This window comes from Sinohyriopsis cumingii, chromosome 11 (assembly GCF_028554795.1).
Source record: "Sinohyriopsis cumingii isolate HCF-2022 chromosome 11, ASM2855479v2, whole genome shotgun sequence".
NCBI classification, from domain to species: Eukaryota; Metazoa; Mollusca; class Bivalvia; order Unionida; family Unionidae; genus Sinohyriopsis; species Sinohyriopsis cumingii.
Genome location: NC_142971.1, coordinates 78,927,803 through 78,953,908, shown reverse-complemented (window position 1 = coordinate 78,953,908; position 26,106 = coordinate 78,927,803). Strand labels below are relative to the sequence as shown.

The 26,106-nt window shown below is 36.7% G+C and overlaps 2 protein-coding genes across 7 annotated transcripts in view; both read right to left on the bottom strand.

The window, feature by feature from the left end:
* LOC149788803 (enoyl-CoA hydratase domain-containing protein 3, mitochondrial-like) overlaps positions 1-26,106 on the bottom strand; it is a 433,692-nt gene that overhangs the window by 89,334 nt on the left and 318,252 nt on the right. The window lies entirely within an intron of this gene.
* The window catches only part of LOC149788808 (uncharacterized), a 108,739-nt gene that overhangs the window by 53,417 nt on the left and 29,216 nt on the right, over positions 1-26,106 (bottom strand). For all 5 annotated transcript variants that reach the window (XR_016424250.1, XR_016424249.1, XR_016424248.1 and 2 more), the window contains exons 5-6: positions 11,447-11,980; positions 7,336-7,442 (exon numbers count right to left, since the gene is read on the bottom strand). Coding sequence is in view for 2 of the 5 variants with exons in the window: in XM_089974931.1 (XP_089831057.1) it covers positions 7,336-7,442; positions 11,447-11,980 (641 nt within the window). In the remaining 3 variants the exon portion in view is untranslated. The remainder of the gene's footprint in view (positions 1-7,335; positions 7,443-11,446; positions 11,981-26,106) is intronic.

Genomic DNA, 26,106 nt, shown 5'->3' with positions numbered 1-26,106 from the left:
GGGGAAAATGAGTCACATCACAGGGATGCATTACTGAAACAAACAGAATCATTCAAGAATTTCATGCATGTTTTACCTGGAAGTTTGGGTTCCTGACAACCTTGTTACCACTCCTTGTGAAATATTAAATCCATTACACACTGCACTGCAACTAAATTATTTATAGTTAATAACCTTACAACTTGCCTGCAAATATATTGAAGCAGAACACACATCTGATTACTGTAATTGCACCAAAAAATATTCAGTACTCAATAACTGTAAATTTAATCATTTGTACTCTTAATTTACTCATGGCTGAATTTTTGTTACTTCTGTAAGGTTTTTCTAACTATGCAGTCAGCAATGCTTCACTGACCTAGAGTGGTCCATTCATAGTAATCGGTGACTATACAGCGATCTGTGCATCACTGATTCAGAATTGTCTTTTCACATTAATCAATGATTAACAGGGATCAATGCGTTATTAATAAGTGACTATGCAGTGATCTATGCTTCACTGACTCAGTGTGGTCTTTTGATATTAATCAATCCTGGTTAAGCTTTGACATAATAAACATAATTACACTGCTTTGTACATGTAAATGTTTAATTTATTTCCTTTAATTTGGAAAATAACATTAGTTATCTGCTCTAATTCTCATCTTATGCCACAGTACTTGATCCTTCAGCAGTAAAAAATGGTGAGCAATGTTTAATTCGTTCTGCATGGTGTCTTTCCACTGGTGGCAGCTGAAGCTTTAAGTCCCAAACATAATCACAATGTTTTGGCAATTTCTCTCCCAATACTGATACATAATATAGAGGTGTCATGATGCAACAGACTGAACATGAAGGCAGTGAACCTTAAACTGGCCCTTGCAAGCGCTAAACAAAACACTGGAAAGATGTATTTTCAATATTGTCAATGGTTTTATTCTTTCTTGCATGATATCTCTATAGAAAACATTCTACAGAAAACCATTTTCATTTAGGCCCATGGATGCAGGTCTTTTGGTGATAACCCAATGTGAAAGTGACTATCCATATGTCATGCAATTGTATAAATACTTTTATTTATTGAATACATGTACTCAGGTTTTGTTTTGTGTGTACAACGATACTCGAGGGTGATTTATGTATATTGTAGAATATTTTGAAAGTTAGTTTGGTTGATCCTATGCTACACGTGTGAAATGCTTTCAATGGGAAAAAAAGATGCTTCCAATGCAAAGACAATCTATGACGACTTCGCCTGTGTATAAAATGACTCACCAATTAAATATTTACATTATTGAACATCATTAAGGACTCGCATATCTTACTCGAATATCTTCCGCTGTAAAGCTGACCCAAGTGATCACAGAATGACCAGAGTGATCTGAGTCAACCCTAGAAGTCAACCACAGCAGCTGTGAAGCTGAACTATTGCAGCCCTAGAGATGAATAAACAGTGTTGCTGGTCGAGTAGCAGGTGATTGGGCATTGCTGACTGAGAATGGTGGGCACTGACTGCTTGACTTACCAACCTGGAATACTGATTGCTTTATTGGCCAGTGGGACTGGTAGCCGAGTGTGGTGGTGGTGGAATTAACTCCATGCATGTAATTGTTTAGCTGTGGGCTAATTTTTGGGGTTTATAAGACCCAGCGAGTTTTTGGGACTGTAAAGATAATTTGAATATCTGTCCCTTTTTGTTTACATAATTTCACTTTTTGAGTGAATACATTTTACTATATCAGTAAAATACTACATTTCTTTACTATCTGAGTAAAACACATCATTCTTTTGTTGTGAAATTATTGTGAATTATTCACCCCTTGTGCTTGTACTCTGTAAAGCCATTAATTTGTATTTTCATTATTAAGTCTGTGCAATTTATGTTAACTGATCTAATATTTGGGTCATATACATGCATATATTAATCTTAATTGTCATTCAAGTTGCTTGTTATTAAACAATGTCTTTGTATCACCACCAAAAGTGTTTTGTTGTAAATCCTAAATCCCACCCGGTTATCTTGTCACAAATGACATCAGAAGTGGGATCATCTCGGATTTAACAGAACACTGATACTGTTAGACAAGACAGAATTAGAGAAGGGGAAGATAGAACTGCCTAAAGAAGTAGAGAATAGGAAATTAGAAAGGGAAAAACAAGTCAGGTTAGAAGAATTGCAGATAAATGATGGAAAGAGGCAGGGGGAGTATCAAAGAAATTCTGAGTTAATGCAAACTAAAAGGGAGAGGGAACATGATTTTAAACAGGGAGGTCCAAAATTGTCCCCATTTGAAGACTTTAAAGATAACATGGATAGTTATCTAAACAGGTACAAAAGGTACACCATGGTTATTGCTGTTGTTGTTGTAGGGTTTAACACCATTTTTCAGCACACGATAGGCTATACATGGCGGCCAGTATTAATGGTGGAGGAAGAACCTGGGAAAACCCTGGAAAGAACCACCAACCCACAAGAAGCTAATTGCATGCTTTCTCACATACCCACATTAGCTGAATCCGAGACTCGAACCCACGCAGGCAGAAGTGAGATGGCAGTGATCAGTAATAGAGATCGCTTTAGACCATTCAGCCACTCGGGGCCCAAGTACATCCTGCTACAAAAATAGAAAAAAGACAATTTGTCTCTTCATCTTAGCGTGTTGTTGAAGGGTAAAGTATCAGACATGCATTTGTGCTTATCTGTGGTCGATTTGTTGAATTACATTGCATTGAAAGATGCACTTCTGAAGAAATATGAGGTAACAGAGCAAGGGATTTGCAGTAAGTTTAAGTATAGCAAACCCGAGAGAGACGAGACATTCACCCAAGTCATCAGTAGTACGTGCAATTACTTACAGCGATGGGTGGAATGTGGTAAAGTAATAAAAACATTTGAGGGTCTTATCGATTACTTGTTTCGGGACCAGCTCTTGGCAACTTGTGGCAAGGAGTTATATTTGTTCTTGAGGGAAAAGCCCTTCACGAATATATATGACATGGCCACATAGATGGATTTATTCGCTAAAGCTAGGGAGGTTCACAGAACATAATCTCATGAGATGCCAAGGGTGGGAATTAGGTCAGAGACCAAATACCCAGGAAGCCTGAAAAATCTAGACCTAAGTGGAAGGGACCAGTCCAGAGAGTCACGTTGGCCACTGAAGGCAGATGGTTGGAAGATGAAAAACTCGATATTTCACAGCATGCTATGCAGGAAGCAGTGTACAAGCCAGTGTTGCGTGCAGCATGGTCGGAGTGCCCAAAGAGGTTCTTACTGACTGTGAAGCGCAATTCACCTCTGATCTCATGGCAGAAATTAGTAGTTGTCCCTTAAACAGTTGCGCACAACATCCTACCACGATATGTGCAATGGGTTGGTCGAAAAATTCAACAGGACGTTAAAGCAAATGTTGCGATGAATATGTGCGGAGAGACCTAAGGATTGAGAGAGGTACCTGAAAGCAATTCTGTTTGCTTATCATGAGGTTCCTCATGAACGCTTAGGCTTCTCCCTGTTTGAACAATTGTTTGGATGGACAGTTCGTGGTCCTATGTATATTCTACGCGAACTGTGGTCAGAGGAGGTTGCAAATGAAAAAGTTAAGACCACTTACCAATACGTGGTAGATATGCACGAAAAGCTAGAGAGTAAATGTCGAATGGCGCAAGACGAACTCGCAAAATCTAGTCATAAGTACGTGAAGTACCACTGAGAAACACAGAGTAAGAAGTTTGATGTAGGCGATCAAGTGTTGGTGCCTTTCCCAACAAACAAAAACAAGCTGCTAGTCCAATGGAAAGGGACATATGAAGTCAAACAACAGGGGAAGGGGAAATGGACTATATCATTGATGTTGAAGGTAAGTCTACGATATTTCATGCCAGTATGCTTAAACTCTACGAAGAAAGATCTATTCAAACAATTGATAAAGGGGTCTTAGATATAGTGTACGTAGCGTTGATAGAGGATAGCTTGTGTGATGAATCGGAATTTGTGTCCAGTACAGAAATGCCAATTGAATACCCCACTGATGTAAGGAAAGAAGGTATAGACCAGATCGATGTATGCCCGGTTTTATCCGAGGCACACACAAATCATGGAGGTTTTGTCCCAATACCCAGACGTGTTTACAGACAAACCAGGCCATGCTGGACTGATTCAACAGGAGATGAATTTGTATACCTCAGAGCCAATGAAGATTAAAGGATATCCAATTTCTTTAATGCATGAGCGACAATAAATGAAGAAGTGGGGAAAATATTATATCAGGAAGTAATCGAACCTTCCAGTTCTCCGTACTTGTCCCCCATTGTGTTAGTCAGAAAGAATGACAGGACTAATCATTTCTGCATTGACTTTCAGCAACTGAACAAAATCACCATGTTTGATGCAGAACCAATGCCAGACATAGAAAGTTTATTTTTAAAGTTGGCAGGTCACAAATACATTTCCAAATTAGACCTTACCAAGGGATATTGGCAGATACCAATAGCTGATAATGCCTGTGAGTTAACGGCATTTACGACTCCCAAAGGTCTTTATCAATTTAAAGCAATGCCTTTTGGTTTAGTTAACGCCAGTGCATCGTGTGTTCGTCTCATGCAAAACTGTTAAACGGTATGGAAAACGTTGACAGCTTTGTAGATGAGATATTTGTTTATACATATATCTGGGATGAACATGTAAAGGTATTAAGGGATCTGTTCAATAGACTTAGCAATGCAAATCTTATAGCGTAGCCCACCAAATGTAGTATAGGATATTTTAACCTAGAATGTTTGGGACATCTTGTATGTGGACTAGGCCAGTTGAAACCTCAACCAGATAAAATAGGAGCAATCAGAGATTTGCTAGGCAAAAAACTAAGAAACAAGATCTTTCCCACGAATGAATGGGTTTTACTGGAAATTTGTCCCCAATGTTGCGGCTATTGCCAGCCTATTAAATAATCAGACTAGGTAAGGGCAAGCAAATAAAGTTACCAAGGGGGTGGGTGACAGGGAAAAGCGTTAAACACAACAGATACTGGTAAGTGCAGCAATTTTAAAGTTGCCAGAATTGAACAAAACTTTTGTGCTGAGGACTGATGTGTTCGATACTGGTGTTGGAGCTTCTTTGCTACAAGAGCAAGAGGGAATGAAATAGCCCATTGCTTCTGCAAGTAGGAAATTGCTATCTAGGAAGCAAAACTACTCCGTGATTGAGAAGGAGTGCCTAGACTTAGTATGGGGGATAGGAAAGTAACATACATACCTTTCCGTGAGGGAGTTTACCTTACAAACGGACCATCAACCGCTCTTATACTTGAACAAAGCAAAGGCCGCCAAAGCAAAATTGAGGCGATGAGCATTGTCTCTGCAACCGTAGTTTCCAAATTGAGGTGATTCGAGGGTCAGAAAATGTGGGTGCTGATTTTTTAAGTAGGGTGTAATTAGCAGATCATTTTCGTTAAGTATTCAAAATTGGATGTTTTGGATAATTTCCATGATTTTTCTAATAGTGTTACCATTTGTTTCAGGGGGGAGGTATTGTCACAGAATAATATAAATACTTTTATTTATTAAATACATGTACTTGTTTTTTGTGTACAACAATACCTGAGGGTGATTTATGTATATTGTAGAATAGTTCGAAATAGTGAGTTTGGTTCATCCTACTCTGCACATGTAAAGTGCTTTCAATGGGAAAAACTGAATGCTACCAATGCACAGACCATGTATGATGACTTCAAAATGCCTCACTGTAAGATTATATCTTTACATTATGGAACGTTTTGTCAGTAAGCGGTCTACTTTAAGGACTTGCACATCTTCGGCTGTAGAGCTGACCCGTGTGATCACAGATTGACCAGAGTGATCGCAGTGGTCGGTATGACCCGAGTGACCAAAGTCATCAGCTGTAGAGCTGTATAGAGCGATCAGTTATCAGAGTGATCGGAGTCAACCCTAGAAGTCGACCATAACAGCTGTAAAGCTGAATCATTGCAGCCCAAGTGCTGAATAAACAGTGTTGCTGGTTGAGTAGCAGGTGCTTGTGCATTGCTGACTGAGATTGGTGGACGCTGACCGCTTGATAGACCCAACTGGAAAACGCAGTGTTTTTTGGGATTGTCAAAATAATTTGTATAACTGTCCCTTTTTGTTTACATAATTTCACTGTTTGAGTGAGTACATTTTACTACATGAGTAAAATGGTACATTTCTTTACTATTCAAGTAAAACACATCATTCTTTCGTTGTGGGAACATGAATCATTCACCCTTTGTGCTTGTACTGTGTAAAGCCATTTATTCGCATTTTCATTATTAAGTCCGTGCGTTTTATGTTAATTGATCCACTATTTGGATAATATACATGCACATACCAATCATAATTAATTGCTCATTCAAGTCATACGTTATTAAACATTGTATTTGTATCACCATCAAAAGTGTTCTGTTGTAAATCCAAAATGCCACCCGGTTATCTTGTTACAACACACAAACGGAGTAGTGATAATATTTTCAAGATGGCCATAATTATATCCATACTGGATGTCAGAAAAGTATCATTTTTATTTATGTCCTACCAAGTCTTCTAGTGAAAATATCATATTGATAAGACTTTCCGTTTAGGCTGAGCGGTTACAACAATGGAGTCACATTGGATAAATGGCCCTAAAACCAAACAGAAGTAATAAAATGTTCTTCTAGTGACATCCACATGTCAATATGACAGTTTGTTCAAGGGGAGTAGAGATAACAATATTTTAAAGATAGCTCTCAAAAATGGCCAAAATGGATATCAGATCGGCACCAGATTTAATTAGAACCAACTAGACACAATAATAAATCTTATAATGATAACCTATGTCAACATACCATCCATTCTGGAGGAACAGTGAAGATCTTTAGGATCGCCACCATGGCAGCAATATTAGCTCTCGGAATGACACCATTTACAATAAGGACCAATTCTGGTCAATATTCCATGTGGATCATGACTTTCCACTGAGAATGGTGAGAATAAAATTTTCAAGCTGATTGCTGTTGCAGCCATACTGGCAATGAGATTGGCACTATTTTTATTTAGAACCAACATGATAAGAAATTGTTTAGTGAAAACCCCATTATGATTTTATGTATGTCCAACAGGCACCATTTCCATTTAAGATCACGAGATAAATCCATGTGTAAAATTTCATAGAAATACTCCAAGCAGTTTTAGATCAGTGATGTTAACAAATGTATACAAATTGACAGACAGACAATGGAAAACAGGCCATACCATAAACTCTTCTGGTCTATCGGTAATAGAGCTAAGCAGGCAGACAAGAGAAGATCTAACACATCCGACATTAATGACCATAATTTGTACCTGTGAAATTTTATCCACATGTGTTCCCACCAAAATCACTGGAGGGATGCTGGCTTCTGATGATAGTGCACAGGAATGTATAAAGTTTAGCCAAACCTCGATCAGTTCTGAAAATGAATCATAAACAAGACGAATGTCATTGGCACATTATGCACCCACTGCAAGTCAATAACTGTCAAGATCAATACATATTTTTGAGTGCAAAATCCTTTCCCTTCTTACAGTAACAGTGGCCTTGACCTTTGATATTTAGACCCCGATCTCAATTAACTTTTTCCTTACCCAAAGTGTAAGACATACAATGAGTCTGGTCTATGTTATTACTTTACCCCAAATGAAAACCATCTACAGTTGTTGTTTGAAGGATGTGATGTCAAGTTTATGGCATTGTGTAAAATAACATTTTTATTCTTTCAGTCTCAATGATTTTGACCTTTGACCTACTGATGTCAGATGAATATGGGTTCCTCCCACTCCAAATAAAAACCATCTACAAGACATGGTAAATGAAATCACAAAGAACTGAAATTATTGTGAGGAAACCATAATTTTTTTGCCTAGGTTTTCTTTAAGCACTTGGATTAAATACTGATGCAGTATATGGTGGAAACTCAAGTTACTGTGTGGAAACCATTCTTTTATCTTTCAATTACACTGACCATAACCTTTTAATCTCAATATTAATAAAACGTTTTCTTATCCTTCTTGCAAGCTATCCACAACTTGATAACCGTAGATTCTGGAAAACTTGAGTCATTTTGAGGAGACAGACATCTTCGCTGAATCAATGACCTTGACCGTTAAGCCCAAAATCAAGATGCAGAAGGTGATGGACTCAATATTGAAACATAACACCTTCAAATATTCAAATAATATATTTAATAGGATACCTTGCAATAATTTTAAATATTGTAATGTAAAAATGAGTGATCCAAACAGACTGTTCACATGGTCTACACAACACTTGAAGCAAACACTTATTGGTGTTTTTCTGGATGCAATTCATTTCTTTTCAAGTTAAAAACATTCTGGTTGATAATGCATTCATTGAGGCGAGTGAGGCTCAAAAGATACTTGTCCATGTCATTTTATTCCTTTAACTGAACTTAGTAGACTTGTTGCAATGCTAATTACACTCTTGCTAAAATAAATACTGGCACCCAACATAAGCTTGATAATAGAAGAGGTTTTCACATAGTCATCCTCTATAATACATTATTTTACAGACATGAACCAATTTTAGTGACAAAATTGCAAAATCCCGTGCAAAATGAAATGGTTTTCTTTGTGACCCGTTCTGGATGCACAAATTGGCATAATTTATCTATGTTAGCTGTTAAACAGAGCATCACAGATTGCTTAGGGTTGAAAATTCACAGTATTCTCATCATTCCAATCTTCATCTACTTGATTCAGGGATAAGTAGTAAAATTTCATTAGTACAGGACCATGAGTAGGAGGAGTTATTTTCATGAACCCTGCCTGTGCCTGGTTGGTGTCTAAACACTGCCCTTCAATACAATCTGATTATGGACAGGTTTATTTAATTCATAGTCAAAACAAAGCCAACTAGAAGGGGAATTCTGCATTGAAAATTGGCAGATTTCTATACATTTAGCATTGACCAACAGTAACAATCACAGCAAAGATGAGTTGGGGTTGTCAAGGGTTACTATTGATAATAATTCATAACAACATGTCAATAATGACAACTACAGGTTTATAATAGCAATGACCCTTTGCAATACATTCTCATTAAATTTGAATACTAGTCAGGAACTCAGGGAGATTATATTTAGAGTCCTACAACCGTGAAAAGTCCAGTAAAAATTCACTAAATTATAATCACCTTCCCATGGGTCAGTGTTTCTTAATCAGACTTTCCTGGGTTCTTCTGCCACTAATTATAATGGCCACCATATATATCTCATGTACTGAACAAGGGTATTAAACCCGAAACAACATATTCAAATAGGACCCAATTATGCTGTTTTTTTTCTGTCATCAAGTGTTGGCTGAAATTGTACAGGACTACCCTTTATCCCTCCAGATGTTTATCAGTACAGTAGTCCCCCTCTTGAACGGCCCCCTGACCAGCGGCCACCCGCTCCTTACGGCCAGAATCCTTTGGCACCGACGAGTTTGTGTTCAAAAGTACCCCTCGCGAAAGGCCACCTGGCTAACGTGACCAGCAGCCAGCATGTTAGTGCAAATTATAAAATTTACCCCTCACAAGCGGCCGCATTTTATATGAATATGTATCAAGAACCAGTATTTTATTCAGAATATGTGTTAAATAATCCGATTTCTGTTTCCCGATGTCAGGTTTTCGTTACTGAAAGTAGTGCTGAATAAAGTACATTTACCACTAAGGTTAATATTATATCATTTACGCCTCACGAGAAGCCAAATTTATTCCATAAAAACCGATAAAGACTCAAATTTTAATGCATACAAAAGGGTACGTAGATGTAATCCAATTAGCCTTACTGCTGTGTTATCATAAGATGTCCGGTTTAGTCACTCTGATAATTGTTAAGATTACAATTATCGAACAGGTGTAACAGCTGAGAAGTGGCCGTATCGATGTACAATACCCAAGTCAGCAGGAAAATTATTTAATAACCTTTATGGCTTCCCTTAGTAAGATGTTGAGCTTGTTCACTTTGGTAATCAGTGGCTATTACTACTGACAATAATTGTCAAAATTACGAATCCTAGCGGCCGCGAGGTCAAATCTGCGTGATGTTAATGGTACATATGGAAACCGGTTTGGCTTCTCTCACTAACTTTCAAAAAATGTATAAAAACAATAGGGTACCAGACTGCGACTAACGAATCATGTGACAAGATCACTTTCTTTAAAAACACACGGCAATTTGTTTAGATGCATACAAAATTGTTTTATCAGTATTGTAGTTGGCAACATGAATAACTTACTACAAAAAGATCAATATGTCATCGCGGAAAATAAAAATTCTCAGTTTAGAGGAGAACGTGAAAGTAATTCAACTGACGGCTGATGGGGTGGGTGGGTTGTCGTCGAGGATCCTTGCAGAAAACTAACATCGGGAAGACTAAGATAAACAATATCGTGAAAGATAATGAAACAATTCTGCAGAAGTGGAAAGGTGAAATGGATGGAGAAAGAAAGATTGTTTGAGCTAGGAGACGTTTGTATCCTGATTTGAAAGACAAGAAAAAGCAAACAGTTTGTCAGCTGAATTGGGATAGGGCGACTTTACTGCAAGTAACGGATGGTTGCACAGATTTCAAGTGCAGCACAATATCAAGTGTTCTGTCATTAGCGGCGAATCAGCTGATGTTAATAATGAAGTTGTCGGAGATTGGAACAAAAGACTAAACGATATATGTAGGGGATATGATAGCAAGGATATTTTTAATGTGACGAGACTGGTTTGTTTTTTAGACTGTTACCAACAAAGTGACAGATGATGTGAACTGTTACATAATTATAAAGACAGTTTTAAAACTAAGTCAATGGTTATTCATAGCATTCTTTTGAAAATGATGACAAAGTTTGTTTTACATTTATTTCACATCATGCATGTGATTTTTAATTAAAATATTAAATATTTAAAATTAAATGTACTTGTGATTTTTTTAATATGTATTTACTACTTGTCATCCTCCTCTAGAAAGGCCACCCGCATTATAAGGCCACTTCCCTGCTGCATTAGGGGTGGCCTTTTAAGAGGGGGACTACTGTATCTTCAAAATTTCATGGCTTTTCCTGAATAGGAACAAATCTAATACGTCTCCTGAATTTTTCCCAATCGTGCAATTATAACTTGCTTTGTAGAATCTACATAAGTTATCTAGATAAAGAAAGTGCCAGACGAAGTTACATTCCAAATGCAAAGAGGATGAAAGCAAATTTCACAGAATAAAATTGAAAGCTGATGGATGCCAAAGTAACTGATATGCCGAGGTTCAACTAAGTCTGGATTGATAAGTTTTTCTTTACTTTTCCATTGTCTTTTCTTTCCTCTTGGGGAATAAAACTGTGCCAACTTTGCATTATTGTACAGAATAACTAAGAACATAGGAGTTGATTATTTAAATCTGGTAGAGTAGTAGCAGGACTCACCATGAACTTTGCACTTCATTATCCCCTCACTATCAAAGTAACACTCATCAGCTACAAAATCAGCAAGCTCTTTGCTGACATCTAAGACCAAAAGGTAAATGGCTCGTCTTGTCAGGAATGTCTGGTGTGTAGTGTAAAAGGCATACTGACCTGCAAAGTCCCAAATTGTCAGTAGTGAAGTTTTTTCTGTACCTTGTTTTAATTTATACATATTTTCCTGCAACAATTTTAGCATGGCTATCATGTTTGTGTCTGACTGAATGGGCTCCCTCTGTTCTAAAGCTGGGTAGGGTTCTTCTTGCTGACTAACAGTTGATGAACGCTCTTGGCCAGAATCATGCTGATGAGAATGGATGTATAGTACTTTTGAAACCTCATTTTCAACAGTAATGTGGGCCACTTCATGGCTCTTATGAGTTGTCTTTCCTTGAGGAGAAATTATCACCTGTTCATCACGAGTGGCATTGTCCTTCATTGATTGCTGCTCATTCAAGACTCTGGCAAGGCGCTGTAATCGATAATCCTGCTCAGAATCTGAAAACAAGAAATAACCAAATACAGCTGAATTTTAAGCTGTATCAAGCAACGAAACTATCATTGAATCTGAAACAGTAAATTGGGCACATTTACATCCCATCCACAAACAAACTGCAAATGCTCTGTGAGCAGTTGTTAAACAGACTTTGAAAAAATCCACTTGTCAGGTAAGATTTTTTTTGGGATTTAGCCATGGTGAAGTCTTGCAGGCAAAAGTAATAAAATTGAAGTCAAAACAAAACATAAATCATTTTATTTTAAATCAAGGATTTATTTATTAATATGTAACGGTTAAAAAAAATTATTTCTCCACCTTTATAATGAAATCGTTTTGATGATTTCTCCCTTGTTTTTCCTGAGCTTTAAGGTATCACAACACAAATTGAGTCATTAAGCTGTTATTGCAGCTCACTGTTGTCCCTAAGTAAATCATATGTTTATTTCATAAACTTACTTGCAATAAACAGAAAGCAGCATCATTAAAGTCTAAGCAGAAAATAATGTTATTATTTATCCCTGACTTTAACCGTAGATTTTCTAACCAGTGAAGAATTCTGTTTGCACTCACCAGCAAGCAAGAATAAAGTTTATAAAGAAAAATAAGGTCATTATTAGGTTCAGCCTGTTGACTTTAACCTCTGAATGCCTAAATTTCCCAAAGTTGTTGCAGCCATTGCCTCCAATAATTTAGTACTTGACATAAATAAAAACTGCTCTGTCATAATTAAAAATTCTTTGATCTGAAATAAAATAAGTTTGCTTTATTCAGACTTCCTGTGTGTATAAAACATAACTGCTATTACAAAAATAATAAATGTTTGAAGCATAGTTCTGTGGTATATTTGGTATATAATCTTCAAGTAATCATTCACAGAGTCAGAAGGAAAACGTTATGGCCCATATCAAATTATTGTTGGCCTTGTTTAAAATTTATGATCATTACAGATCACCATAGTAGTGAAACATGCTTTTTAATATTGGAACATAAGATTTATATCTGAGTGATATGAGCCTTCCTTCACATATGTACATAGTTCACCACAGTGAGACTATGCCTGTATATAGGCCAAGCACTTAATTGGAAGAGTGCCATGACGTGTATAAACACACACACACACATTATAAATGGTTAAACCTAGTCTCGATCTTATTTAGTGAAACCATTCATAACGAATTTCTCATATTAAGATTCTCCTCTTTTTATATTCCTATTTGCTTCGAATTTTACCTTCAGCTGACACAGTCTACAGGTGGCAGGGTCCAGTTTCGTAATTTGGCCCCTGGGCAAATTTCTTAACTTAAGGCTATGGTGTGACTTTTTCAGCTATTATTGTTTACTATTTACAGATATGGATATATTTGTGAACTAGGTGTTTTGGGCTTGTGTTGTTCTTGAAATTGATGTCAGTCATGTACACCTTCCATAGTTGCTCTGCAGTATGTTGATAGTGAAATACCAATAGTTGGCTAGGAAGAATAGCTAGCCTCCCATAGCAGTAGACACGAGGGTTCAAGGCAAGTCGAGTATCTCAAGAACGGCTTGGATGACAACTATTCTGAATTGCATCAAACTATTTAGTAGACAATGTTTTTCAAAATTTGCATCTAGGGAATGGGCTTGCGTTTGCACTGTGAGTACTACATGCTGTCAAAAATGGCATTTGGGTGTGAAAAATGCAGGTATAAAAAAGGGGTTGGGATGCATAAACCTCTTCTGCTATGAACTGCCATTGACTTCTCTGGTCAAGTGAATACTATTCTTATGCTTTGTTTTAATATAGGTATCTAAAAAATACGGACCTTTTTGAGCTCACTTGTGTATTTGATTTTTTATGATTTTTTATACTAGGTCGCTGATTGCGGCATTAAATTTGTACATAAAAACTGGACCCTGCCCCCACAAATTTTTACGTTATCGAAAATAGGGGGTAAAATGTCCATTGCCTTGAACATGTTTTATTTGACCAAGTACCAAATTTTACTTAACCATTTCAATCCACACGATACCCAATGAAGGCGGTTAAAGTATCCTTTCCCTCAGTTTTGCTATATCATTGCGTTTAATTTGTGAATTTCTCTTAGCTTGTTCTCTAGCTCCCAGCACATGTTCACTTCCTTGTCATGCGGTCTTCTTCGGTAACGTTTGCGACTTAATACGTGCTCTGAACTGTCATTTTCAGCAATTTCAGTAAACATGTTAAAATCTTTGTGGAAATTATCTAAATGTACACTTGTGAAATGAAAATCGATTTCGTGCGTTTCATTGAGAGAATATTATGATATGGTTGGCCTCTTGTCGTGATTCAGCTCCCAGGCTTCCTATTACATTGTAATGTGTTTAATTTATGTTCACTATTATTATTATTCTTATTATTATTTTGTTTATCATATTTCCGAACAAAGCTTGGATGTTTAGCTAATATTTTGAACAGAAAATTTTTGTCTGAATTTTTTTTAAGCACCAGAAAATATTTATTCACCCGAGGCGATTCACACGGATCCTATGTAGGGCTTCAACAAGGAATAGCGCTATAATTTGGAATCCCGAGTTGTTGCACTCATTCTCAAGAAAGTGTGCGAGTGTGTCAAGCGATATTAAAAGACCCAGTGGCTGGTTTTTGTAAGAAGACGTACAAATACGAGGAACTAGATGACACTATACCCACGCTCTGTGTGGAAAACATGACCACAAACGTCCCCCAATTCGACCATAAAAATAAACATCAATACAACTCCACTACACAGGCACTTGATTCTGGTGTAAACTAATGTGTTATATGGTGAGTGAACACATTAGTTTACACCAGAATCAAGTGCCTGTGCTCCACTAACCAGAGTACAAATTGCTCGAAATACCCCAATCAAAACTACCAACTGGATTCCAAAAAACCCAAAGCTAGCATTACTCCCCCTCAACAGCAACCAAGTCAAAATAGAGCAAACAACTCAGCAGCCAATCAAAATGAGACATATCCAACCAACACAAATCAACAAATTACTGCCTCCTTCCACACTCAACTCAACAAAACTAATGCTAATAAAAACGATGTCCCCAACAAAAGACAAAGGAAATAATTCATAACAGTCAAATTCCTGACCCCTCAGTGATTACATCAGGGAGTAGAGCTAATAACCAACTCAGTAAGGAAAAATCTACCAAATTAGACTACCTCTCCACCAAAGACAGTCCCAACTATAAAAACATCACCTACATAGGAAATGGAAAACTTCCCATGAAATCTAAACCTCCAACCTCCCCAATCCAAGATAGGAACCAAAGCACAAAGGCAAAAAACTCCCAACACAATAATCATAAAGCAAAACCCAAATTCCACTCACTTGAACACACCCTATATATCAGTAGCAGGGGCAGACAACTAATTCATCTAAGCTCCAACAGTATCTAGTAGCCCTGTCTAGAGTCACCATGGGCAATTCAGACTGATAGGACCAAAATCTGATTATTTGATCGTCCAATGCAGCACACTCAGCCAGGTGTAAAAATCCCTACAGCTAGAAGGCATAGACCATATCAAAATTAAAGTAGACATTATAAAATACAAAAAAATAGACAAACTTGTAAACCAAAACTCCACCCACTCAAAACCACCAAATGAACCCAACACTAATAATAAGTCCACCAAACCACCTCAGACAACAAATTTCAAAGCAGTGCTAACTACTTAAAGGATATAGAGAGGACATAAACAACCAAACATTCCTCAAAAAACTTAACGATAATGGAACTAAAGTAGAAAAAGCCTACAGAATCAGGAATCAAAAAGGGCAGCCAGCATCAAAAGCAACAACTGAATCAACATAACCACTCTCAACCCTGGTTAAGATAGGCCCCTAAGTGGTGCGCCACAAACTGTAACCTTTAATTAACGAATCTAGGTTCTGCACCAGTTGTTAACATTGGGGACAGTTTGCCCTCAAATGTTGCTACAAACCAAGATGTGATCGATGCAGGGGGTGGGGGCAACATAGAGGGACATGCAACAAATGAATTATTAAATGCCCTAAATTGCTTGAACTACACCACCCTAGAGTATCTGAATGTCCTTACACCATCAAGGAAAAGCATATCGTAGAACTCATGAACACAAAACAATTGTCTTATTTAGCAGCCAAAAACATAATTAAAAATACCAATCCAATGCCCAACAAACCAGATTCAGGCAAAACACCCAGTAACCCAAATCCAATCAAGATAATTAAAAGTACCCCCCCCACCGCCAATCAATAATCCCAAAACTATATTCAAATCATGAAACAGGCAACCAGACTTAACCAGGGAACTAAAAAAAAAAACCACACCAACTCAGCTCAAACTGAAAACACCCAACCCCCGCAAAGGTATTCCAAAAATAATTACATGGCCGATGCAGCTAGAACTATTTAAGGAGAAAATCAAACCTAACAGCCCTATATAAACCCCCAACATTAGAAACCATAGTTGTGCACCAAAACTCTGTTGTAACAAAACACTTTCCAGCAACACACTCAGTCACTCCTCAGTCTACCATTAAAACTACAACTAACAATAATTACAATGGATAGCACAATAACAAACAAAACGTAACAATTCGACAATAAAATTATAGCAGATTAACTAAAAACCTTCCCGAAAAATAATACATAAAATCATAAAATCGATAAACCAGATATAATTTGCCTCCAAGAAACTCACCAGATAATCCAAAATATCTACCTAAGATCCCAGGGTACTCCCCAAGGCATACTTAAAAGTCTCACTAATGGGAAAAAGGGATCGAGGTGTACTTGCAATTTGTCTCATTAATACCCTACCCTACTCAGAAACTTGAACAATTCCACTGCCAATTGATACCAGCAAGACCTTTGAAATGCAAACTGTCCTAGTCAACATTGGATACAATAATATTCAAATAGTAAACATATATGACCCAGGAGGCAATGACAACTCAATTAACTTAAATAATTACTGTCAAATCTCCACAAATTTAACAGACAACTTAATCATCTGGGGTGCTTCAATGCACACAATGAACTATGGGGAGAAAGTAGGAAGGATAATAGAGGCAAGCTGATTGAAGCATGGATTGCTGAATCCAACATAATCATCCTCAATGATGGATCAAAAACAAGACTCAATCTTGAGGATGGCTCATTTTCAACAATTGATCTAACCATATGCACACCCAACCTTGCCCAAATTGCTAGTTGGTGGGTTGATCAAGAAAATATATTAAGTAGTGACCACTTACCCATTATCATCTCCCTCCAGATGTTAGTTCAACACAACCCTTTTGAAGCCCAACCCAAATGGAGATATGATAAAGCTGACTGAGATAACTTTAGAAACATCCTAGCCGTTATTAATACCAACGAATTAGAAAGTACAGATATAACTATATTCAATGATAATGTAATTAACACCATACACAATGCAGCCATATTAATTATACCTAAAACAGCAAATACCCAAACTAAACAATCAGTGCCCTGGTGGAATGACCAATGCAAAAAAGCACATCATGATAAAAAACCTCAACAATTGCATGTATGTCATTGGGATTTTTAATGTACCTTTAACAATTTTTCAGTCATATCAATCTGATGCCTGCAGTGTTGCAGTTTATAGTGATATCTAGCACTGGGGCAACATGCCGCAGACATGTAGCATGATGTCCCACCCAGTCACATTATAATGGCACTAGGCTGACCAGTCATAACACTAACCTCTTAATGCTGAGCACCTAGAGAGGCAGCTGTTAGTACCATTTTTTTAAGTCTTTGGTATGACTCGGCCAGGGTTCGAACCCATGATCTCCCACTTCCGTGATGCACGTTCTAACCACTAGCCCACCAGAGCGTCCCCTCAGCAAGTAGAAGCACACATGAAACTACCTTGATCTCATCCAATACAAAGATAAGGACAAAAACTTTAGACAAACCATAAAACTGGCTAAAGAGAAAACATGGCAAATTTATTTTGCTCCAAATTAAACTTTAAAACAAACCCTATACAAATATGGGACAAAGTAAAAACTATCCGGGGGAAAACATCTAACCTAACACCTAAAAACAAAGAAAGGCTAATATGCTTGATAGTCAGTTCTCTGACATGAGCAGTAATACCAACCAGTCTCCAGAAACTTCCAAGAACACCAGGAAAAAACAGAAAATTCCCTTCTCACCTAGACCTAGGAACCAAGGTCTCAGACTTAAATAATGAAATCATCTTATATGAATGGGATATAGCATTAGGGTCAAAGAAAGTGATATTAACTGGAAAAGATCATATTGAATATATAAGAATCTCCCTAACAACATAACAGCTACATTCTAAAACTACTTAACCTAATTTGGACTAGCAAAAAATTAACCAATAGCCAGAAACATGCCATTGTCATGCCAATTCCTAAACTCGGCAAAGACCCTAATAACATAAACTCGTATCATCCCATCTTCCTCACTAATAACAGCTATAAACTAATGGAAACTATCTTAGCCAATAGATTAAAGCACCATCTCGAAAGCAACAACCTGCTATCAGAAAACCAACGTGGCTTTCGTAACAAGTATTCCACCACAGACCAGCTATTAAGACTAGAAGCAGATATTAAACTAGCATTCAGCTCCAAAAGAAAACGAGACTGTAACCTAATAGCCGTCTTCCTTGACCTAGAAAAAGCTTTTGACCTTGTCTGGACAAAAGGATTAATTGCAAAACTCAACCACTTTGGAATTACTGGACGCATGTTTAACTGGATTGAAACGTTCCGAACAGGTTATAGAATAATCACCAGATTAGGGAACACTACCTCGAAAGAATACCCCCTCGGAAATGGCACCCCACAAGGAAGCATACTCAGCCCTATGCTATTCAATATTATAATCAAAGTCCTGGACCTTAATCTAGCAAGCAAAAAGGTTAACATCTCACGATTCGCTGATGACAGTGGCATCTGGAGGGCAGAAATCCCTGCTAAAAACCAAGTTATCATGGAAATCCAGCAAAGCTTTGATACCATAGGGAGCTGGGCGAATAAATGGGGTTTTAAGACTGTTGCAATTATTTTCACCCCTAAACATAATTACAAACTAGACTACCCTAATCTTTATATACAAAACCAAATTATCAAATATGTTACAGTTGTAAGGTTCCTAGGCATCTACTTTGATACCCAACTAATCTGGAAACTTCAGATCGAGCAACTAATTGCAGTAAAGACAAATCTCCTAAGAAATCTTAAAGGGACCACATGGGGATCCAACTAAGAAACAATTCTGACCATCTATGGAGTACTTATAAGACCGAAACTAGATTATGAATGTCAAGTTTATAACTCAGCAAGACAACCACTCCTGAACAAACTGGATGCTATCCAAAGAAAAGCATTAATTGTCTGCATTGGTATACTATCCTCAACCTCACTGGACAAAATCCAAATCCTCACTCTAGAACTGCCAATAAAGCTGAGAAGACAAGAAATGCTCCTCAGATACTCAATTCAGCTTGCTAATCACCCTGAATAGTATCCAACAAAAATTTCCATTCGCAAATGTAACACAACGTTTAGTCGTAAACGAATTCAAAACATACCAGGTGGTAAGCAAATTTTAAAACTCAAGGATATTGCCAATACTAGACCAAAAGGAAGAATACACTGAACTCCATGACCAAGCTCCTTGGATAAACTCTAAGCCAAGGATTAACACCAAAGCCACCGACTGTGGGAACAAATAGGAACAAGAGTCTAAACTAAAGCCATCACTGCAATGGACATATTTGACACTACCCTGATTTCGTTAAAATATACACTGATGGTTCCAAAACAACTGAACCACCCAGAATGGCAGCTGCAGTAGTTATCCCAGAATGCAACATCCAAATGGGAACCAGGCAACCAGACCACTGATCTACTTTCACTACAGAATTATGGGCAATAACTGAATCAGTAAAATGGATTAAAGACAATAACATTAAAAAATCAGTAATTATCAGCGACTCCCTTAGTGTAATAAAATCAATTAAATCCCACAAACAAGAGAGCGGTTCTTGCTAGGACTTACTATATGCTTAAAGAATGTCCACAGGGAATCAGCTGAATTCATGTGGATACCATCACATATAGGGATCCCTGGTAATGAGCAAGTCACCAAAAGAAAACTAGGAGACCCAAATCCTGCCACACTTAAATATAGTATTACAGAAGCCTAAAGCTTTACAAAAACTGATATATACCAGAAATAGCAGAATCACTGGAATTCCAATCTCAAAGTTAACAGGTCCATGAAACCACCTAAAGTAAACAGCTTGGACCAAAAGATCATTAACCGTATGATGACTGGCAAAACTAAACTAGCAGGAAGTTTTGGTAAACACCTAGGACCCAAACCTGCTAACATTAAATGTTACCATTGCAAGACCATCGAAGACCTGTAACATGTATTCAATAATCGCACCACATACCAGCTGGCAAGAGCTAAATTCCAAAAAGCTCAAATAGAAATTGGATCCCCTCATGCCTACCCAGATTTTCTAGGTAATAATAACCCAAACATAAACATAACATTCCGAACCATCTTAAACTTCCTAGAAACAACTGGGCTAAAAGAGAAAATATAATCCACCCCAATCAACCCTGCCAGGGAGTAAGCCGATCATAAATAAAACATAATGTTAACAGTATCCAACTCTACTTAAAAAAAACATGGAAGGACTTGCAGGGGGGAACAGCATGCCCTCCAAAGGTGAGGGGCGAGGACATGCATGTCACTAGGACATGATTGTCGACAGTGCACAAACTTGGATCCATCACCAGGGGAGAGAGATATAATGCACCCCTGAACTCTCTATTTTTTTTAAAATAATTAAATATAAAATAATAGCTCAATAAAATTACCCGCCCCTAATCCATTATGAACCATATGAAGCGTAAAGTAAAAGACGGGTGCCTTTGATACGTCTTATGGGACCTGAACACTCAACAAAGGTTTCCGTCTTTCTAAACCATTAAACAAATATACCCCCACTCAACAATAAATGTTTCTAAAAAAGTTCTTTCTCTCACCCCATACTCCTACCTATCTCTCCCTTACTTACTACTCACCCAAAGATAAAAGTCACTACCTTACCTCCCACCCACCCCAAAACAGAATGATTTGAGTGCTGGGTCTACTCCCACTCATTCACTAAAATGGTACAGACTACTCATATGTACGTGTATGCTGGGTCTACTCCCCCTCATGAGACCCGATAAGTCAGGTAGCATGAAACAAAATGTTTCGCTATCTGACAGCTCAATTAACAGCACTCCTTGAGTACATAAACACCTGGGGGATGTGCATCCTTTCCCCTGGAGTATCTATTAAACGATACTCCTAATTTCATATGTAATGAGTCCATGTTTAATTGATGATTTAATGAAGGTTCAGAGTATTTCAAACTCATAATATATTTTCTGGTTGCCGTGAGGATGGTCATTTCTACAGTGGGTACACAGCACTCATGCAAATAGTAATCAGAAAAATTCAGAACATAGCTACCATGCAAACAGACACAATTTATTTATGGAAATTTATGTTTTTCTTTCTTCAAAATTACCGTATATACTCGTGTATAAGCCCATTCGCATATCAGCCGACCACCAAACTGAACAATTATAAAGACTAAAAAATGAACCACCCACATATAAGCTGACCTACAGCTCAGAGACATCTTAAGATGCACAAGGTAGGTTCTAAATGCGTTTATTTAGGCAAACTTATATTTAAAAAAATTACATGTATAATTATCTCAAGGTTGGCGTGCATGATTATTAAAAAGAAATGGCATAAACTTGTTTGAAAAGTAATTTATAGTAATTTTCTGTTTTCTTATTGTTTCTGCCTAATTTAGATTTGTGGGTAATTTGATCGAATGATGACAAGAATTTAGCCATCATGAGTTGCTATAACACTTCCTCTCACCTTTGACTTGATTATTGACTGTTTATGCATTATTGCATTGGCCATTTTTTATCAGTGCACTGGTAATTACGTTTTTACTTTGCTTTGAAATTGTAAATACCTAACCCATTAAAATGTAATCCCAGTATGACAATACCACGAATAAACAAAATGGTTCGATGCTAATACCATAAAAGCTCAGTTGAAGTTTGCTTTAATGTAAGTAACCTTACACCATACCTGTCAACTTTAATGACAGGAGGGTTAAGTTATTTAATCTGTGTAAGATATTTGTTTGTTGTTTGTTTATTAAGTTGGGTAGATCCTGTCCACCTTTTTGCTTTTTTCTTTTGTAATGTTTTCTTAGATACTTTGTGAATTCTTATGAAATTTAATATTAAAGAGTCTATTTTTTCTAGATATATTTTTCAAAGTCTATTACATTAAAAATGTACCATAATGAGTTATAAAAATATGTTTTGGTAATTTGAATTTTGTGATTAAATCCTAAATTTCTATCTAGCCATGTGTTCTTATGTTTTTCTAGTTTTTGTTTTAAATGTAGAAAATTAGTTATTTTGTTATCTTTTCCAAGGATTATTCCATGTGCTTTGTCTTCGTGTCTTATTTGTGTGGGTGGTAGTCCTATTGGGTTGTTTTTCCATTTACTTATTAGTAAAATCTTAGTTTTATTTCTGTTAATTTTCGAACCTGATGCTTTTCCAAAATTAGTATATTCATTGATTAAGTAAGGGTATGAAGATATTAGAACAATTGTCTGCATGTTGAAAGGTTTTACATTTATTAGTGATGTTGGGTATATTAATTCCTGTGATTTTCTCATCCTGTTGTATAGCTTTTTGAAGAACTTCAATTCCTAAAACATACAATAACATAGAAAGAGGGCATCCTTGCCTTACTGATCTAGTGATATTAAAAGGTTTTCTTTTCGCTCCATTTGTTTGGACTCTGGAGGTTATGCTGTTGTAGAGAGTTTTAATCCAGTTATAAATTGTGTTCCAAAGCCAAATTTTCCTAATACTTTTAAAATATAATTTGTTTCTGATCAAACAGTATAAGGGCACTTCCTATATTTTTTTCTTCCATATATTCTAATATTGTTTTAATGGATAAAATGTTATTGGATATATTCCTATTTTTTCCACCACATGTTTGGTGAGAGTTGATGATTCCTTCCATTGTTTCTTTTATTCTGTTATTCTGTATTAACTGCCACACTGCCGATATTGTAGCAATATGACTGGAAAATTGTTACAGCTGTGTCAATTACCCAAATCACAATCACACACTCACTCCCCTTGCCAACAACAATACACACGTGCAAACATTATCAATGTTAAGGCCAGGCAGAATTAGGGCTTTTGACACAGTCCTGACCCAACCTATGTAAGGGTGTTAATTTTTTTTATCATAAATGATTAATAATATGGTGCTAATGTTAACTGTGACCACATGGATGGCCCGAGGGTTTTTGGCAACCAAGGTTAACTATGACTTTGAGGCATCCCCTATCACTCTAAGAAATAAAAATCACTTCCATCTAATTTATCACCACTTACACCTGGATCCCCAGGCAACTGCCTAGTACACCTATATGTTCAGCCCAGCTCCGTATGACAAAGAAATACCAGTACATAAAATATTATAACATTCAGGCCATCGTATAAAGACAAGACCTTTATGGTTATGCTCTGCATTTTTATTGATGTCTATATTAATGGATGAATATTTTGTATTGTGGTTTTAATGAAATCCGGTGTTTGAGTTTCTTGTTAGTCATTAGACAGGAAGCATATTCATCCCTGTGGTTATATTCTGATGTAGTATTAACATAACCAAGCTTGGTACTTAGTTATTTTGTTCAAATAAGACAAGCAGTGAATGATGGAAAAATTTCAAATGACTTGATATTTAAATCCTATATGAAGCATTTGAAAGGAGTTCAATCAGAACTTATACAACCAAGAAAGACAAATAGTGTATATTCATATTTTTACCTGAAATTTATCTCTTTCAGCAACCAAAATAACTGTTGTGACAGTTTGAAAACCTTTGTCATTGCTATGAAGAAAACTTATTAAATAAGAACCCTATGCCTTTGTACTATTTACAAGATGAAGAAAATGATGAGTACTTTAAGAGTTGTCAGAGAATGACAGATAACTGAAGTCAAAAGTGGATCACTTTTAAGTATGCTAATTTTACTCTTAACAGCTTTGCTGGCAAAGAAAATGATGGATCCATCATACCATCATTAATTGCAATGTAATGGATGAAGGGTATTTTCATGTTCGAATGAATGCCCTTCATTCATCACATTCCCAAGATGAGGAATCTAGTTTTAATGGTGTATAAGGATACTTCAAAAGTTGTGGTCGCTCCCAACCTTAGATGGGGAGGGAGAGTCTAGAATGGAATACAGATTTAATATCTAAATTGTGTTTAATAAAATCTATTCAGGAAGAAATATGTTTCTTGGTCTTTAAGCTAACTAAGAATCATGAAACAAAAATACCAGTGTTCACACAAAAACGCATTCAGTGCAATCCTTCTAACCAGAACCCCCAGGTCTTTCTGTAAATGAAGTTGCCTGGTTAATAGCTTATATGGTGTTAGTACAGATACCACTCACCATGTAGCTATGTTACAAAGCAGGTTAGCATGCAACAGAGGGTGACTAAAAGCCAAAAGGTGCATACAGGATGAAAGCAGCATATACATTTAAGCACATCAAGGGAAAAAGCACACTAAAAGATAAAATACAAACAACATCAGATAACTGTGTTACTAACATACAATGTACTCAAAGGTGAATATCAGAATTATATTGATTTATAGTTATAAAAAGTCCAAGGCCATTTGACAGAAGAAAATTGGTTTCTGTCATACAATAGAAGAAGGCTGATTTATGCTAGTAACTCAAGTTCTCCACAATATACAGTTACCAACATTGTGTGGTTGGCTAGTACTTGTGATTGGAATGAATCCAATCATTTTTGGGCTCAAAAGCTAAGGTCAAGGTCACTTAAAAACAAATAGTTTCCACATAAGTGGACTTTTCCAACATTTACACCTACCAACTATGTCAACGGCTTGCAATTGCTGTAACTATTTGGAGTCAAAACGTAAAAAGTCAAGGTCACTGACTGAAACAATTTTTAAAATGTTTTTATGTATAATATCAAATAAACATTAGTTCTACATCACTAACACTGTACAAATATTGTTGATGGCTTTCACTCAGGCTATCAATTTTGGGGTCAAAATGTCAAACGTCAAAGTCACTAACTAAAGGAAGAAAAATGGTTTCCTCAATAAATTATAATTCTATCTAACAGAGCTGGCTAACTTCTTGTGGATGGCTTGCACTAGGAATAAAGAAAAACCCAATTGATCTTGGGGTTGATGGTTAAATGGAATATCCTAACAGAAAAAAAACTACTTAAGAAACTTTGTTTTATTTGCAGTAGTTATAAACCTTCTGATATTTATGCGTATTTATTACATATTCACTGTTTTCAAGACTGTATCATTTTCACTGATAAAGTACTACATTACAATTTAGTTAAATCATGTAAATAAATTTAAATCATTTAAAAACTTATGACTAATTAATGTTAATTACTTTCATAGTACTTGGGCCTGTATGTAGAAATGATGACTTCTCTTCAAAACTTACTACTAACCCTTTGAGCCAGGGTGGGCAGCCCTTTTGCCAAGTGGCAAATTGGACAAGAAAGGTTGGCTCCATTTTTGCATGGCATGGCTAATTTCACTTCTCATTTACCATACCTGTGGCTACATTGAAAAACAGGTTGCCCACACAGGCCCTAGAAAAATAACGGGTCTATGGATACCAACTAACCCTCAAGAAAATCAGCATTCCATTTCTGTATAATAAATAGAAGTTTATGTGGAGAGAATCAATTTGGTCATGAAGCAGTACTGATTTCACCATATCCTTGTAGCAAGTTTAGGTAATGAACAATATACTCCAACAAGCAATGGGCAGATTCACCTCCCATGTAATTTCTGTAAACCAATCCTGATTTCATGGAACAAGCCATTTTATGAAAATATTGGCCCAGGGTAAGAAATTGTAAGGAAACATGTCTTGAATGTAAGATCCAATCATCATCAAAACTTGGCTGATTCATTACCTC